The following is a 16,416-nucleotide window of genomic DNA, read 5'->3' on the forward strand; positions in this document are numbered from 1 at the left end:
AACAATGGGTTTTTGTGAGCTTAAGAAGAATTGCTGCTGTGGTTCTAAAAAAAAAATGTGTTCATTTGTTGGAGGAGCCCCAAACGCAGTCGCTAGCCGAAGAGAGACACAGTCATGCCATGGCGCTGCAGGCGTTAGAGAGACAGGCAAAAGAAGAGCTGCTGTCTGAGAGGAACAGACTTCAGACAATGCACCACCTGGAGCTGGGTAACACACACACACACACACACACACACACACACACACACACACACACACACACACACACACACACACACACACACACACACACACCCATTAGCATTAGCATAAGCACATGCAGGCATTAACACACTCTGGATAGCATGTACACAGCTACATGAGCAAAATAAGCAAGCACACACACACACACACACACATGCACAACGATATACACATTGCATTGAGATTATAAATTCAACAGTGAAGTTGCCATTGCCATGGATACACTTCACCATGGCAACAGCAGAAGGGTACCTGTAACAGTGGGGCCCATTGATTTTGTTTTCGGTATGTGGTTTTGTGTGTGTGTGTGTGTGTGTGTGTGTGTGTGTGTGTGTGTGTGTGTGTGTGTGTGTGTGTGTGCAGATAAGCAGCGAGCAGAGCTGACCCAGCAGCACACGGAGTGGAGCAGACAGATGACCCAGAGACACATGCAGCAGATAGAAGACCTACAGGCTCAACTACAGGCGCACACACAAATGATGGCTCTGCAACAGGTAAATCACCCACACCGTGTGCGCACAAACACACACCTCTTGGCCTCAATACCTGTGATTCATTGCCTGTAACTCCAGCAAGTCAACTTCTGTTGTCTACTACTTTATTCGTGTGTGTGTGTGTGTGTGAAGGATTTGAAGCAGCAGAACCAGTATCAGGTGTTTGAGCGGCAGCTGGACGAGAGTCGCTGCGCCATGCTGGAGCTGCAGAGAGAAAACGCAGCACTGAAGAAGCAGTTAAAGGAAAGGTAGGGACGGTAACACTGAGTCCATCAGTCAAGGCGAAAGCCATCGATTTTACAGAGAAACTATGAATGTTTGGCATTCACAAAAATACTTTCCACCTAATTTCTTGTCAGTTTAAATAGTTTGATGGAATTGTTTTGCAACTGGGACCAAAGTGACAACTAAATGAATTTGCAGTGAATGGCACACTGGAAGCAGCAACGTAAAATAAGAAATCATGAATGACTTAGCTTAGCGAACCAAGCAAAAACATGGCAGCTAAAGTAAATCGAATGTGTTAATTGTGCCAGAATCAGACATGGACCCAAATGCAGATTAAATCAAATCAACATCAAATCAATTTATTTATATAACACTTTTCACAGGATAAAAACCACAAAGTGCTTCACAGTAATATAAAACAGAAATACATAAAATACATTAATAATAAAACACACAGCACAAATCTAATTAAAAGCCAATCTAAATAAAAGAGTCTTAAGCTGCTTTTTAAAAGAATAAATACAATCAAGGCAACGTAATGATGGAGGGAGAGCATTCCACAACCTGGGGGCCACCGCTCTAAAAGATCTATCACCTCTAGACTTAAAACGAGTTCATAAAAAACTGAGCAAATGGAACAAAAATCAAACAAACTTTATTTTAAAAAGCTGATTACTGTGTTAACAAGCAGGTAGGAACTGAAGGTGAACGGATACCAAAACACAACAGACAAGACACACACAAACCCACACACAGAGAGCTGACTGAGGATGAGACTGCGGTTCGATCCAGACACGGAGCTAATGAGGGCGGGCAGACAGTAACAAAGGAGGGCAAAAAAGAAAGGAAAACATGAAAAATGAAGCAAAACTGCAACAAATTGCTTGAGCAAACTAATGTTCAAAGTAAAAGAGAAAACAACTAAAAGACATGAAGACTAAAACCAAACATGATGACAGAGACAGGGGAGGAAGATAACACCAAGAGCGAACAAACTGGTGAGCTTGTATATTTTTAACTGCACTAGCTGTTCCCAGCTTCTCACAGTCTCTATGTTAAGCCAGCCAAAGCTCCTCCCTGGAGCTTCGCGTTTACCCGTCATCTCATCCAAGTTTGGAGGAAGTTTGCTAAACTTTTCCTTGGAGCTCTGAACACAGACCAGGATGTTGGAAATGAAGTCCCACACCCGAACCCAAACCTGTGACAGCTGCAGAGGAAGAGGACGAAGGAGACAGAATAAAGTCAAAATCCCCCAAAAAACCCAAAAACCCACCAGTCTTACAAATGTTTCTAAACACTCAAGTCACATGACCACAGCAAATTGAGACCCAAAAGGTCTTGGTGCTGCATTTGGACTTGGAAAAAGTAAAAAATATTTGTTACTATAAATAGTAACAAAAGAGTTAAATAATAACATTAGTCATGTGATAGTGTAACAATAATATTCATCTTCTGTAAGCATCGTGAGCTACATTGTTTAACACTTCATTCCACTGTGGACGAAACATCTCCCACAAGTATCTCCTGTGTGGCTACCACAAGAAGCACAGCAGACTTTTATCTTATAACATGTTTTTTCATGCACCACACTGATTTAATAAGCAGCTGAAGCAGCCTCACGTGTGTCAAAACAACAGGGTTACATTAATATTTGCTGAAACACTTCATTAGCGACACAGCTCGCTATCGTCAATGATCCCAGTTTTTAATTTTTTTTCGCTTGTTTGCGGATTTCTCCAAAACACATGGTGATCATAATTATTTATCATAATTATTGAGAGTCTGGTGTAATATGTAGCTTTCCTGTGACATTCTTTCACAATATATGATAGAAAAAACTAGGATGTAGCTGTTGCTGTGGAAAGAGGTGATTGCTTCCAAACTTCGATACAGTTCAGACAGCGTTGCCTCGAATGTTTCAGTGTTTGTTTCGCAAGGCCTCACTTTACCATTCACCACAATGAAGTTGAGGGGTGAAAAGCAGGAAGGCCCCTACAGTAAAACAGAGAAAAACCCCAAATTAGACGACAACCTGTGAGCAAGCACTTGGCGACAGTGGGAAAGAAAAACTCCCCTTTAACAGGAAGAAATCTCCAGCAGAACCAGAGTCAGGCTCAGGGAGGGGCAGCCATCTGCCATGACATCCAGCACATGATCTAGAAGAGCGGTGTCAAACCCATTTTAGTTTGTTGGCCGCATACAGCTGGTATAATCTTAAGCGGGCTGGTCCATTAAAAAAATGTTGCCCAAGGAAGACCTCCAAATCTTTTCCCCTTTCCTTTAGTGTAAATGCATTTTAAATACATTCACATTTAATGAGCCATCCTTTTATGAAAGTGATGATGAAAAGCCTGGGATGTCTCAAGAAAAATGAGTGCAATTTAAACAGCACCTCTGAGTTTTTCCACATTATTAAAGAAATCTGTCAGCCCTGCTCCGTCGGCTTAACCACTTTCTAAGACATAAATTTGAGAAATGAACCGGCAGCTCATCACTCAGACTTTGTCCTGTAGTTTAACAAACAGAACGTTACAGTTATTAAAAAAAGAGAAGTCCCTCTTTCAGACTCTGACCAGTACATATCTTAAGGGTTGTCCACACAGGAAACGTTTCACTCTTCACACATCGCTTTGTAGCTGGTGCTTGGTTGCCTACGTAACTCTCTAATGTATCTACTACTCTGTCATACGTTAATCAAAGATTTTGAGAAAGGTTTAACTCAGGACCCACCCAGTTTGCATCACCAGTTATTTCGTTCATTATTCCTGCAGTTGCTGAACGTCACAGACTTTCTGTGGTCTCGGATTGTCGCTGGTAACTTCCTGTGTGGATATCCTTTTACTTCAGTCCTCTTCTTATTCTTCTCCTCCTTTCGGCTGATCCCTTTTGGGGTTGCCGCGGTTGATCATCTGTCTCCATCTCACTGTATCCCTAGCATCCTCGTCTGTGACACTGACCCTTCACTCATCCACAAATCTTATCTGAGCTCTTCCTCCTGTTGACAGCTCCGTCTTCAGCATCCTTTGTCCAAAATATTCTCTATCCCTCCTCTGCACAAACCATCTCAGCTTTGTCTCTTTTACTGTGTCTCCATACTGTCCCTCTGATATAGACAGAAAAGAAAAATTGACACCTTTGGTCTGGATAAACCTGAGAATTTGGTGTTCAGGGCACGTTGTATGCACCCTCACCTCTCGGGTAAATACTTTGACACTGACATCACAACCATGAGTATCCACTGATACCAATCTGATGCTGTCTTTTCCCTCGCTTCAACAGCTAAGCTGTGAATAATACATTTGTCTGGACACACTTCATAGCTCCAGATATCAGTTGTGAAGCTAAGCTTGGCAAAACTATCTAAGCAACATCTGTTACTGGAGACACATCTGTCTTTACAGCACATCATTCAAAGTTTAGTTAGCTGATGCAAATGGATTATATTAGACTATAGTTATGCAGTTATTTGGCTGGTAGACAACATTACTGAAAATGTACTGTAGTATATGGCAAAATAGTGCAGAGGTATCGTGTACGTCTTCTTTTTGTGTAGATTTTTAGCAACCAGCAAACACCTCTTATTTTGTATTAAAGATGCCACATGCGCCATTGTTTCCACTTTTTTCCTCTGCTGTGTCCTTCTTAGCTCAGTGCAAAAGAATTCAGAGGCCGAAGAGAAAGAAGAGGAAAGCGCAGAAATAAGGAAGAACAGGGACGCCCAGCTGGAGGAAGAAGCACAACGTCTGAAGGAGGAGGTGGAGAAGCTGAGAGTGGAAATGGAGAAACTCGAGGAGTCGCAGAAGCACTGGGACGAGAGAAAAGAGGACGACATCAAAGAGGAGGAGCTGGACGAGGAAAAGAGAAAGGAGCGGGAGGAGGAGAAGAGACGAGAGGAGGTGGAGGAGATCAGGAGGGAGCACAAGCGGGAGATGCAGAGTTTGGTGTCCGAATACAGCAACGCGCAGAGTCACCTGCAGGCGCGAATCGTGGCCTTGGAGAATGAGTGAGTAGAGGAGAGACCCGAGGAGATAAGACACCCGGAGGGCTGGAGGGGTCGGGGGTGTGTGTGTGCATGTATGGGGGTGAAAAGGTGTGCAGGTATGTGAGAAAGGTGTGTGTTTCTGTATATGATTTAACTGCAGGCTGCGAGAGCGGGAGGAACGCTGCAGGCGGAGGGAGCCTCGATGTGACGACCTGCAGCTGGGGAGACTCCAGGAGAGGCTGACGGAGAGAGACCAGCTCATCAAACGATTAGTGGTGAGAGCACACACAAAAACCATCACATTAACGCAAAACCTATGACTTTTTTAACCCTCAAAGATCCAAAAATGACCGAGTGGGGTGGTTTATGATCCTGTTATTTAAACAGAAGCACTTTTTTTTTTGAATAGTTCAACTTGTTTTTTATCTACTTATATTTATCTGTGGCAGATATTATAAGTATAGTTTTCTATGGTTAGCATCAGGGCTTCTGCAGCAGTGCATCCCTGTACTCTGGATATGTTAGGCATGCTTCACTGCAAAAATACTTATAGATAGATTTTACTTGGACAACATCAGACACTTTTTAATGTAAAACAGTGAGTATACCTGATACAGTCCCACAAGATATGTTGTTGATTTCAGCACAGTCTGACTGTTCCAACTAACCCTGACAAGAACTGTTAAAAAGTATATGAATCCATTCATCAAAAAACTTCAAATCTAAAATTTCCGCCCATCGTGCCTGTCTTTAGGGCTGTATTCCCTAATTGCATCGAGACAGTCAGATTTAGTTTAGGTTTTTTGGTTTTTGAACTTTCTTTATTGACGATATGAGCATAGATATTACAGAAGATCAAACAACAACAACAGTAGGAGAAAAAGGATGTTAAAGAACATAATACAGACAGATTTTTCATGCCTTGGATTTGTTAAAGTTGTCAATAAAGGGTTGTGATATCCCAAAGAATAAGTCCCAATTTTCCCTTTTCCAGCTGTAAGTGGTTAGTTACATCTCTCAGCAGGGTTAGCTGGGTCGGTGGTTTGTTTTGCTTTCAATTCAACAGAAAAAGTCTTTGTATCAGCAGCAAGAGCACAAACTGAACCAATATATACCGATTATTTCACAATTCTAAGGTTGCCACCCTAAACCCAAATGGTGCCAGAAAAAACAGGTGACATCAGACAAAAAAATGAAGTATCTGTGATCAGTTTTGGTGGTTTGTTGCAAAAGAATGGGAATGAGTTTGCATACATCTGAAAATATCCGATTTGGGATGATCAAACACATTCAGTTTTTTCAGACATGTAGAGGAACACGCTGTGCAGTGTCACACCTAGAATCAGAGCTTTCATTATGAAATCACATAAGTAAAACTCTGCTTTATTTTGTACCTTTTTATTTTCATTTACTACAATATTTAGTAATTTAACCGCTTTTATAGTAAAAAGAATTTTCTTTCCTGTATGAGAGACCTCAGAGAATATAAAAAACATTTTTTGCGCAATTTTGGGGTTTGTCCTTCTAACCTAAATGTGATAGTTAGTGTTGGAAAATTACAACCATTTCACCCATAATGCTTAACAACATACATCTAATTTATTTACTGGTTTGTAAAAAACTACACACAACTTTCCGTTGCTCTTGCCATGCCAATGGGCCAATTTGTGTTAGAAATAAAATAATATGAAAAGTTTCAGGAGAAGTAGAAGTCGACAAACTCACGAAACATCACAACAGTAGTTTAAATAAAGGAGAAAAAAAGGGGCAAAAGGAACCAAATAACAAAAAGATGCTACAAAAAATAATAAAAAATAAATTCAAGACAGAAGACTAAAGCTCTACTGGTTTTCAAAAGAATCCAAAAATACTACAAAGAGAGCAGAAACTAAACCGAGCACAAACAGGAAATGGTAACCTGTCAGGATCACAGCCGAGAAACACGGGCTGGAAATAGACAGACTGAAATACAACCGGGAGAAGGCGAGGACTGCGAAACGGAGAACTAAATGACTGATTAAGCACATGTAAAACCAATAAGAGTGAAGAAGAAAATCACAGTGGAGCGAAGAAGACAGAGACAGGAAGTAAAACTAACAGAGACACAGTGTGACTCGCAAAAGGAAAAAAGTAAAAGAGTCTGATGTTTATTATTTATTCATCATCTGTGCCATAGAACTCCATTGTTGCACTTGCAGACACACACACACACACACACACACACACACACACACACACACACACACACACACACACACACACACAGCAAATATGTATAAATACTCGGCTGAAAATAGTCCTCATTAATTACCCTATTTACTCCTGTTTGAATAATGATTGCTGAAAACTACAGTGCCCATTAGTTTTAGGAAATGAGTCAGTCTTTTAAACAATAAGACTTTATAATTGTGGCCTTTTTTTAAAAATAGTGCTGACTGCCACAGCTGGCCTGTCAAAGTTGGCTAGTTGAGGCTTTTTAATGGATTTGCTAACAAAATGAATCTTTAAATGTTTGTATTGTCTCTTTAGATGAGAGACAGATGCAGCTAAAAGAAGTATGTGTGTAAACTTTTCCCCCCCAAAGCAATACAGCTAATATAGCTAAGTATTAATACACTACATGGACAAATATATTGGACCACCCCTGTGTTTTCGGCCCCATTGCCACCGAGGCGTAAAAGCCACCAATGCTCTGCTGACTGAATAACTGCAGCGCTCCAAACTTGCTCTGTCATTAAAATCGGCACAAACATTGTGCGCCAGGAGCTTCTTGATATGGGCTTCCATGGCCAAGCTCCACCTGTAAGTGGAATGTATAGGTGGTGATGTACAGTAATTTTATCTTATCTTACTGATCCGCTGATGGGCTTTTCTTCATCTTTGGGAACACCACAATGGAAAAAAATATAAGCAAGTTTTCTGGAGGTTAAAGATAAGATTTGCTTAGATGAGCCTGTGCCCTACAACCTGCCCATGTGCATTACTACTTTTCTTTCATAATTTTCTTTTTGGTTAAAAAGGTAATCATTGCATTGATCAATCATTGATTTTGGAAGCACTACAGTAGTGCTTTAGTTACTGCACTAAAACCTGATGACACCCTTGCAGAATCTGCGCTGAGGTTTGGCCCGAGCACCAGGAACTTCATGGCTTCCATGACCTTCCATTTTTCTTTAGCAGAGGACTTGAACAAAATGAGCAAAGGTCCACGTGTTGGATAACTTGATTAACTGGCTACAGTAAAAGTATAACCAACATAAAAGATGTGTTAAAAAAGTTACATGAACACTTAAATTAACTTACATCTTGCCCGTTGTCTGATATACACAACTGTATGGGTCAGCATTAAAACACGCGGTGTAGCACAGACTCACTGCAGTGATTCCTCTTGACGTATCTTTAGCATAATGTTGCCTTGTATTGATTTCTTAGCAGTTGCTTTGTTTTCCTCTGGAGACTGAGGTGGTCCAAGGTCCCATCTGACTGCAGCATCCCTGGTTTGATTTCCTTCAAAGTGTTTAGTTGCTAAAACTCACTCTCTAAAGAAAAAAATATACCAAAAAAATAATCTTTTAAACACAGACAGACTGATTATAGCAGCTGCTCTGATCCAAACTCTAACAGTAGCAAGCTAAAAATCAAAATCACACAGTGTGTTGAGACTGGGAGTTAAAAATCTGGCTGCATAAATGAGCATTTTTCCCAAACCATAAATATTTAAATGACTCAGACTAAACCCAGTGGAACAGTGCCTTCATTAATCATCAGCGGTCATGTGTGCGTAGGAGAAAACTACATTTTTCAGTGTCCTCTGACTGAGTGCTGCATCTACCATCTGTGTGACGTGAGGCAGCTTAGCAAACATTTACACCCTCCAGACACAACTCCAACCCTACAACAAGAACAACAACAGAAACAATTGTGAATAAGGCCAGTGAAAGTCCTTCCTCGTCCTCCTTGCCTCCAGGAAGAGAGGCATCAGCTGCAGCTCTACCCTCCTGTTGCCGGGGACAACAGTAGCCTCGGGCTCCGTGACAGCAAGTCCCGCCCCGGGAGCATCACGCCAACCACGATGGTGAGTTTGTGTGTTCGGCTCACGCGCGTGAGAGTGAGCCTCCATCCAACCAGAAGGGCTCGCTGGGCCGAAGCCGGCTTCGGTTTCTGGGGCACGAAACAGTGAAACGCAGAAGTTCGCCCACTCACCACGTCACCAGTGTGCCTGCCCTCCCTGCAATAACTCCATCATCACTCGGCTTTTACTAACATTGCATTTGGCAACTAAAGACGCAGATGTGTGAAAGATGTGGGAACTTATATTATGCAGCTCTTTTTTTTTTTTTTTTTTAGTTTGACCTGTTATCAGCTGACGTGCAAACATGATGAAATCGATTTTGAGGCGTTCGCGTCTTTAATCAAAGCTTCTCAGGAGTGTGACTAATAAATCGAGGCTGCTGTAAAGTGCAGGATTCTGTGTGCCTTCACTTGCACTTGTTTGGTGTCAGTCGTGGATTTGTGCTTACCGACCATCTGGCGTGGTACATTTAAAAATGCTGACACGCATCATCACCTGCAGCCTGTCGACAGGCTCCTATGATGGCTGCGGGCCACCAACTTTTGTATTTATGTCCATGCATTTGTTACTGAGAAGTTTCAGTAAAACTACACTTATTTCGGGATGTGTCTTCTTCTCCTGTAACGCCTAAACACTGAACACTTCAGACTCTGCTGTTTCGTTTTAATATAAATCATAAAGGACATAAAACATTTTCCTTAACTGCCGATTTAATCAAACTTACTACTTAAAGATAAAATGTGCATTTAGCTGGGGACTATTTTCAGAGTATGATTTAATACATGTGTAGTATTTACAGGACAGAATATGTGGCTGAAAATGAACTATGGTGGCCTTCATAATAACTGAACACATGTGGCTTTACTAATTTCACTCATTTCACTAAATTGACTAGTGGGCACTTGCTTTGCAACATAAACTTACCAACATAACACTAACATAAACTAATTTTAAGAGTGGTCTTGCGTAGTAGTTCTCCAGGTTTTCTGAAGGTCTCTTAGTCTTTCTTTGAACATTTGCAGCTTTTTTTCATTTTCATTTTTCAGTCCAATGTACCCGAGTTTTCACGCTCAGATGGATGTTTGTTTTTCTTTGTTTGTTGTTTGTTCAAATGGCATTGGATGAACCAGTGTCCTGACTACACAAAGAACTCGTTTTAAATTTAGGAGACTTTTGCAAAAACATTTATTCAAGTTCTTTATTTGAGTCTATGAAAACTACCAAAGATACCACAGTAAGCCAAAAGCCTATATCTCAGTAAACCCATCTACAGCAGACGAACATTATCTGAAAGTTATATCTTTAAGAAATAGGGAAAAAAATACAGCAAAGACTTGATACGGCACCTGAAAGATGCTCCTGGCCCTTCAGTAGATCCGTCTATGTTTCACTGAATCCTCATCACAAGTGGTCCCAGTTGAAGGGTGGCTGTCAAGAAGCCATTCTTAAGGAAGGGAAATAGGTTGAAAAGGCTGAGTTATGCCAAATGAAACAAGAAATGGACTGAAAATCTGTGGCAACATATCTCATCAAATAATTACTCCAAATTTAAACATTTTGCTTCAAACTTTTGTCAGTATGTATGCATGAGGTCAGGAGAGAGGCACAACAGTGAGTCTCTACAGACATCTAGAAAACATGATGGAGGGTCTGTCATAGTTGGCCGGTGGTTTTGGAGAGCTTGTCAAAATTGATTATGAATGCAAAAAAGTGCCGTGAGATTTTGATCCACCATCTGGAAAGAATCAGACTGGCAACAGTTTCATTTTTCATCATGACAGAGAATGAAGGAAAAGGCAGCCAACATCCAAAGAAGAGCTTTGAATGTCCTAAACTATTCTTGAGGACCACTTAAAGGAATAACAAGAACGCTTGTCTAATAGAGTTCAGCTGTGTTGAAGAATAAAGGTGGTCAAACCAAATATTGACTTTCAAGCTTATTAGACTTCTGCAACCTCTGTTATCTCTATTCTTGTTTGCACGTTTCTATAAATCAATGCACCTATTTCCCATTTTTCTTGCAAAAAATAAAGAAATGAAGGGCCACTCACGACATTTACACAACATTGTACATTTTTTTAAATATAGGTTGGTTGTCTAAACAGCCAAATTCAAGCCAGAAGCTCAAGCTTCAGACTGCTCTAAATTCTCAGTTTTGCTTTTTTCTCCTCTTGGATCTGCGAGGCAGCTCTGGCTGTGAGCACAGACACCTTGGCCACCTGCTGTTTGGATCTTTTGCTTTTGAGTAGCAGCCAATCAGAAGAAAGTTGGCTGACCTTAAAGAGAGAGGAGCTTCAACAGCTTGTTTCAGACAGAAGATGAACCAAGGCTCTGCACCAACACCCAGTAAAAGCTAAATATAAGCACTGTTTTGAACTGTCAGTCATGCAAAGCTGTCCAAGAATAAAATATGTGGGCCTGGATGTGAGAGCGAAGCCTCCTTTAAACAGATATGTGCTTGTAAATATGCACAATTTGCAAGTAGGAGATTTTCTAGCTTACAGGCCACTTGTAGTCTGAGTGCAACTAACCAATCATTTGTTTGAGCAACAAAAGAGAGACTGATTTTGCCCCATTAGTCATAAATCGCAACCAGTGGGTCCAGATTTCTGCTGGTTATACTGAGCGCTCTGAAAAACTGATCCTTTTTTTTTTTAAACTCTAACCTATGTGTCAATTTTTATTTATTTATTTTTTTCCACAGAGGAAACGTGCCGAGTCGCCTCCTCGTGTCACCAGCATCTCCACGGCCGGCACTTACAACAGGAGCATCTTTGTACCCCACTCCTCCTCCTCCTCCTCGTCTTCCTCCTCCCCCTCCGTCCATCAGCACTCCTCCTCAACCCTCCCCCACCAGTCCTCCTCCCACCCTCAAACCTCGCCCCACTACTCCACCTCCTCTCTCCCACACAAACACACGTCCCTCCCCCTCACCCAGCATTCCTCGCCCTCCCTCTCTCGCTCCGCCAGAACCCGGACCTCCTGCATCCCACCGACGCCGGCGCCGACGGCACCTCTCCCCGTCTGCCCCTCGCCTCAGACGGGCATCCGATACGTGTCCCCCTCCTGCCTGGACCCACACGTACACCTGCAGGCCCACTCAATCAGGTATGAATGTTTTGATTCAGCCAGCTGACTTCCTCAGGGTGAGATAAGAAACCAAAAATCAAACTTATTTTTAATATTTTTTTACTTTTTGACTTAATCCTTACCAGGGATATCACATGTTCAACAAGTTGTATTAACAACCTTTTGAACTTTATATAAAGATATGAAAATATGATAAAAAGTAGAGGGAGCAAATACAACAATAATTCTTAGTGATGACATTAATCAAACTGTTACAACAAGGACTCAGATCGCTGGCATGAACTGGATGTCGGGATTAATCAGCTGTCAGTCTGTGTTAATCTCAGCGCTTAGTTCAAGATGAGCCAGCTGTAGCTGTCCGCTGCAGATCTCTTGATGGAAACCTGCCCTACCAGCAGTCATCACTTTCCATGACAGCGTGGCTGGTGATGTTTCCACATTTGTGACTCTTTGTGTCTGTCATGGTGGCAAAATTTGGTCTCATTCTTGCAAGTACTACTACAAATACAACTTTAAGTACTGAATAAGTAATTAACTACATCATGATTAATAAATAACGCCGATCATCCCGCTACAGAATCATGTTTTACAACCTTCCTATTCATGTGGATCTTACTTTGACATTTACTGCCAACCTTAATCAGTGTCACATGGGGGCTGGAGCCTATCCCAGTTACCATAGGGCGAGAGGCAGGGTACACCCAGGACAGATGGCCAGTCTCTCACAGGGCTAACACACAGAGAGACAAACAACTATTCACACTCATGGGCAATTTAGAATCACCAATTAACCTAACCCCACTAACTGCATGTCTTAGGACTGTGGGAGGAAGTCACAGTACCCGAAGAGAACTCACGCAAACACGTGGCGAACATGCAAATGAGGCAACAGTGCAAACCATTGCTGCAAACATAGACTGTATATAAAAGATAGCACATAGACTCTGTGATGTCACATGTTGGTCTGTCGGCTTTGTGTTTTTGTTAGCTCAGCGGTTTGTGACTCTAATGTGGATCATAATTTACAGACAAACCTTTCATGGTCCATGAGTCCATGAATTAATCAGAACAGGGTTTACGGAGGTCGTGGATCAAGACAGATGAAACAATGCAGTCACAAAAAGTCTAATTAAGACAGACATTTTGAAGAGGGATGTTATCCTGACCTTGTGTACTCATTGCTGTGTGATCATGTAATAATCAGTTTATGACTACTGAGGATTTATGCATACAAATACAACAATAATTCTTAGTGACGACATTAAATAAAACGATCCAAGGTTCACCTTGCTAATGCCAGGTTTGATCCCGTCTTGTCTTCAGAACTGTCAGATTTGTCGGCTGCACATCCATAACGTGACTCGCCCCTATTAACACATCCAAGTGGTTCTCTGTTGGTGACTGTGGAGGCCATTTGAGTTCAGTGAACTCAAAGTCATGTTCAGTACAATATTTTATTGTCCAGTTTTGATGAGCCTTCCCCAACTGTAGCCTCAGTTTCTTGTTCTTAGCTGCTGTAGCACGCCTCCTGTTACTGTAGTTTTCTCCTCTGACCTTTGTCATCAACGAGACATTTTCTAACAGAGAGCTGCCGCTCACTGGATATTGTCTCTTTTTCAAACCATTCTCTGTAAAATAAAAGGAGAGTCCCAGCAGATCAGACGCTTCAGCCTTTCAAGCACCAACTACCATACCAAATTTAAAGTAACTTAAATCACCTTTCTTCCCCATTCTGATGCTCAATTTGAACTTCAGGAGGTGGTCTTGACCATGTCTACATACCTAAAGGCATTGAGTTGCTGCCATTTTATCGGCTGATCATTTTCACTCATGCAACACTTTATTCTTTAAAAACACCTGAACATGCTGGAGCTTGAGCCACAGACCTTCCAATTGGTACACAGCCCACTCTTCCTCATGAACCACAGATGTACCAAAGGTCTAACAGCTGTAATATAGTGTAAATACCAGTGAGGTGACGTCTTGTCCTAAAGAAGGTATTCAGTAAATGTCAGTCTTTATAAGCTGAAACAGTCATGGTCCTGCTGCTTTCCTTTCTCTCTTTTCTGACTGCAATTGAACACCTTAGCATAACAACTAAAGGTGTAATTAACCTGTAATAAATGTCATTTAATTCAAAATTGTAATGTAATTATATTTGCATACAAATACTTAAACGTAGACACACTACCATAAGGGGGTAAGTCGAGTTTTTACAGGAACAAGGAAGTAATTATACTGTAATTACTTATTATTATTAGCATTATTACTATGTAAATTTAGGACTCCATAAGTAATTTTAAGTATGAGGTAACTAATTTGGAATAAAAACAATGTGTTCCCATCTTACATCGCACACTGTACTTTTCAGGGCACAAATTGCCTTAATTTTGTCTTTTTACTTTTTTTATTCAATATTCATTAAGTAGATGTACATGATGGATATTCTATTATTTACCTTTTTGCTTACGCTGTAGTTTAAATCCCTGTAAAAACCTCTGACTTCTTACCAACTTTATTCTAGTGTACCTACCTTAAAGTAGTAGTATGCGGATATAATAACATTTTAATTTCAAATAAAATCCTTTGAGATTTGTTTTAATTACAGGGGAATTATGCCCTTAGTCGTGGGACGTGTTATAAAATGTTACGAATGTTTTTCTTCCTGTCATGTTTCTGAATTAGTTGTGATTAAAACACTAAACCTGTCTGCGTCTTGTGTGGTGCAGGGGGCCATACCTGGAGCAGAGGGGGACAGAAGGGCTGAAGCAGGAGTGGTTCACCAAATACTTCTCCTTCTGAGCACAAATGCATACAAGCATACAGACACACACATACACATACAACAGCTGCAGGTACATTTCATATCCACTTCATTGCTTCTTATACACATCTGTTTGCTTCCCAGACTCAAGCACACACACACACACACACACACAAACAGAGAACCTTGAAAACAGACAAACACATCAACAGACATATGGGCTCATCACCAGCAAGGCCATTTCAAACATTGCCTCAAAGCTCAACCAAAAAGTGCTTCTCAAACACATGCCTGACCTCTTCTCAGACATTGGCCTGCCGGATCTTGTTTGTATAGTTTGGAATGTCGCCATATGTTGTTTTTTTTAAAGGACGTCTTCCTTTTTTAATGCAACTGTTGCCCTAATCCCATCGTGTAACGATTCCAGGCAGGTGTTCATTAAGAAAAAAAAACAAAAAAACAGCAACCAAGTGTCTCTTTGCGTATGGAAGCATTGAACATATTCAATCAAGATCCACATCAAAATGGACACACACGACTCACCATACCAAAATGAAGCTTGTTTCAATGCAAAAATGTATAATAATCTTAATGATGAAATTGAATAAACTATTTTGTTTTTGTATGTGCGTCTTTTTTCTGTGTATCACATTCTTTGAGCTTAAGCTCAGATGCTTCTCCGTGGTTCAGGGTATCACTAAAAAGATTCACATCATGTGTCGTTTGTATGACAACGTGCAGTGTACTCCACCCGCTGCAAGTACTGCACAGTAGGTGGATTTATAATGTTGAAGTAGCTGAAATTCTTTACCAGGATGATTTATAATTAGTTGTAAGTTCTGTTGATAAATTACCCAGAAAAATCTGTTACTGACCAATTTATCAAATTAAATAGTCGACATATCAAACGATTTTAACTCGCTGTTCCAAAGACGACCATAATCACCTTTCAGGTATTAGTTAAAATGATTTATAGACTGCTGTTAATCTGACCACTGACTTATTTTTGTCATCTCAGGACTTAAAAGTTATTAACTCAAAGATAATATACATTTTTGTTTTGGAGACATCTCACCTTTCTGGAGGGAAATAGTGTACCAAGCTTTCTTCTTGATGGTTATCCACAGGAATAAACCCAAACTACTTCAAGGCAGTTTAGTTATACTTTGTTTACTACTTGGAGACATGTTTCACAGCTTACTGGGCTCCGAATAATCCACTAGATTTCCTTCTGCTGGCATTTTAATGCAGTACAATACATTCCCTATCAGTTTAATAAAGGGAGCCCTTCTTCAGCCCATTCCTTTGTCTAACTGCTTATCAAATTCAGAGTCACGGGAGTGCAGAGCCTATCCCAGCTCTTTTAGAGGGAGAGGAGGGGGTACACAGGAGGACGTGGGACCTGGGCAGGTCCCCAGAATATCACAGGACATTCACAGAGACAGATGACCATTGACTAACATTCACACTCACGGCCAATTTAGGATAATCAGTTAAGCTAAGATGGATGTTTTTGGACTATGGAAGGAACACCTGGAGAAAA

The 16,416-nt window shown here is 41.0% G+C and overlaps 1 protein-coding gene across 5 annotated transcripts in view; it reads left to right on the forward strand.

The window, feature by feature from the left end:
• Window positions 1-15,498, forward strand: part of fam184b (family with sequence similarity 184 member B) — a 31,920-nt gene extending 16,422 nt beyond the window's left edge. For 2 of the 5 annotated variants that reach the window (XM_026171012.1, XM_026171013.1), the window contains exons 11-18: window positions 75-207; window positions 607-737; window positions 870-985; window positions 4,612-4,968; window positions 5,096-5,222; window positions 8,915-9,022; window positions 11,724-12,127; window positions 14,839-15,498. In XM_026171012.1, the coding sequence (XP_026026797.1) occupies window positions 75-207; window positions 607-737; window positions 870-985; window positions 4,612-4,968; window positions 5,096-5,222; window positions 8,915-9,022; window positions 11,724-12,127; window positions 14,839-14,911 (1,449 nt within the window). In that variant the 3' untranslated portion in view covers window positions 14,912-15,498. The remainder of the gene's footprint in view (window positions 1-74; window positions 208-606; window positions 738-869; window positions 986-4,611; window positions 4,969-5,095; window positions 5,223-8,914; window positions 9,023-11,723; window positions 12,128-14,838) is intronic. The other 3 variants (XM_026171014.1, XM_026171016.1, XM_026171015.1) reach the window with 2 other exon arrangements.
• The last annotated feature ends 918 nt before the right edge of the window (window positions 15,499-16,416 follow it).

Source organism: Astatotilapia calliptera, chromosome 6 (genome assembly GCF_900246225.1).
Source record: "Astatotilapia calliptera chromosome 6, fAstCal1.2, whole genome shotgun sequence".
Classification (NCBI taxonomy): Eukaryota; Metazoa; Chordata; class Actinopteri; order Cichliformes; family Cichlidae; genus Astatotilapia; species Astatotilapia calliptera.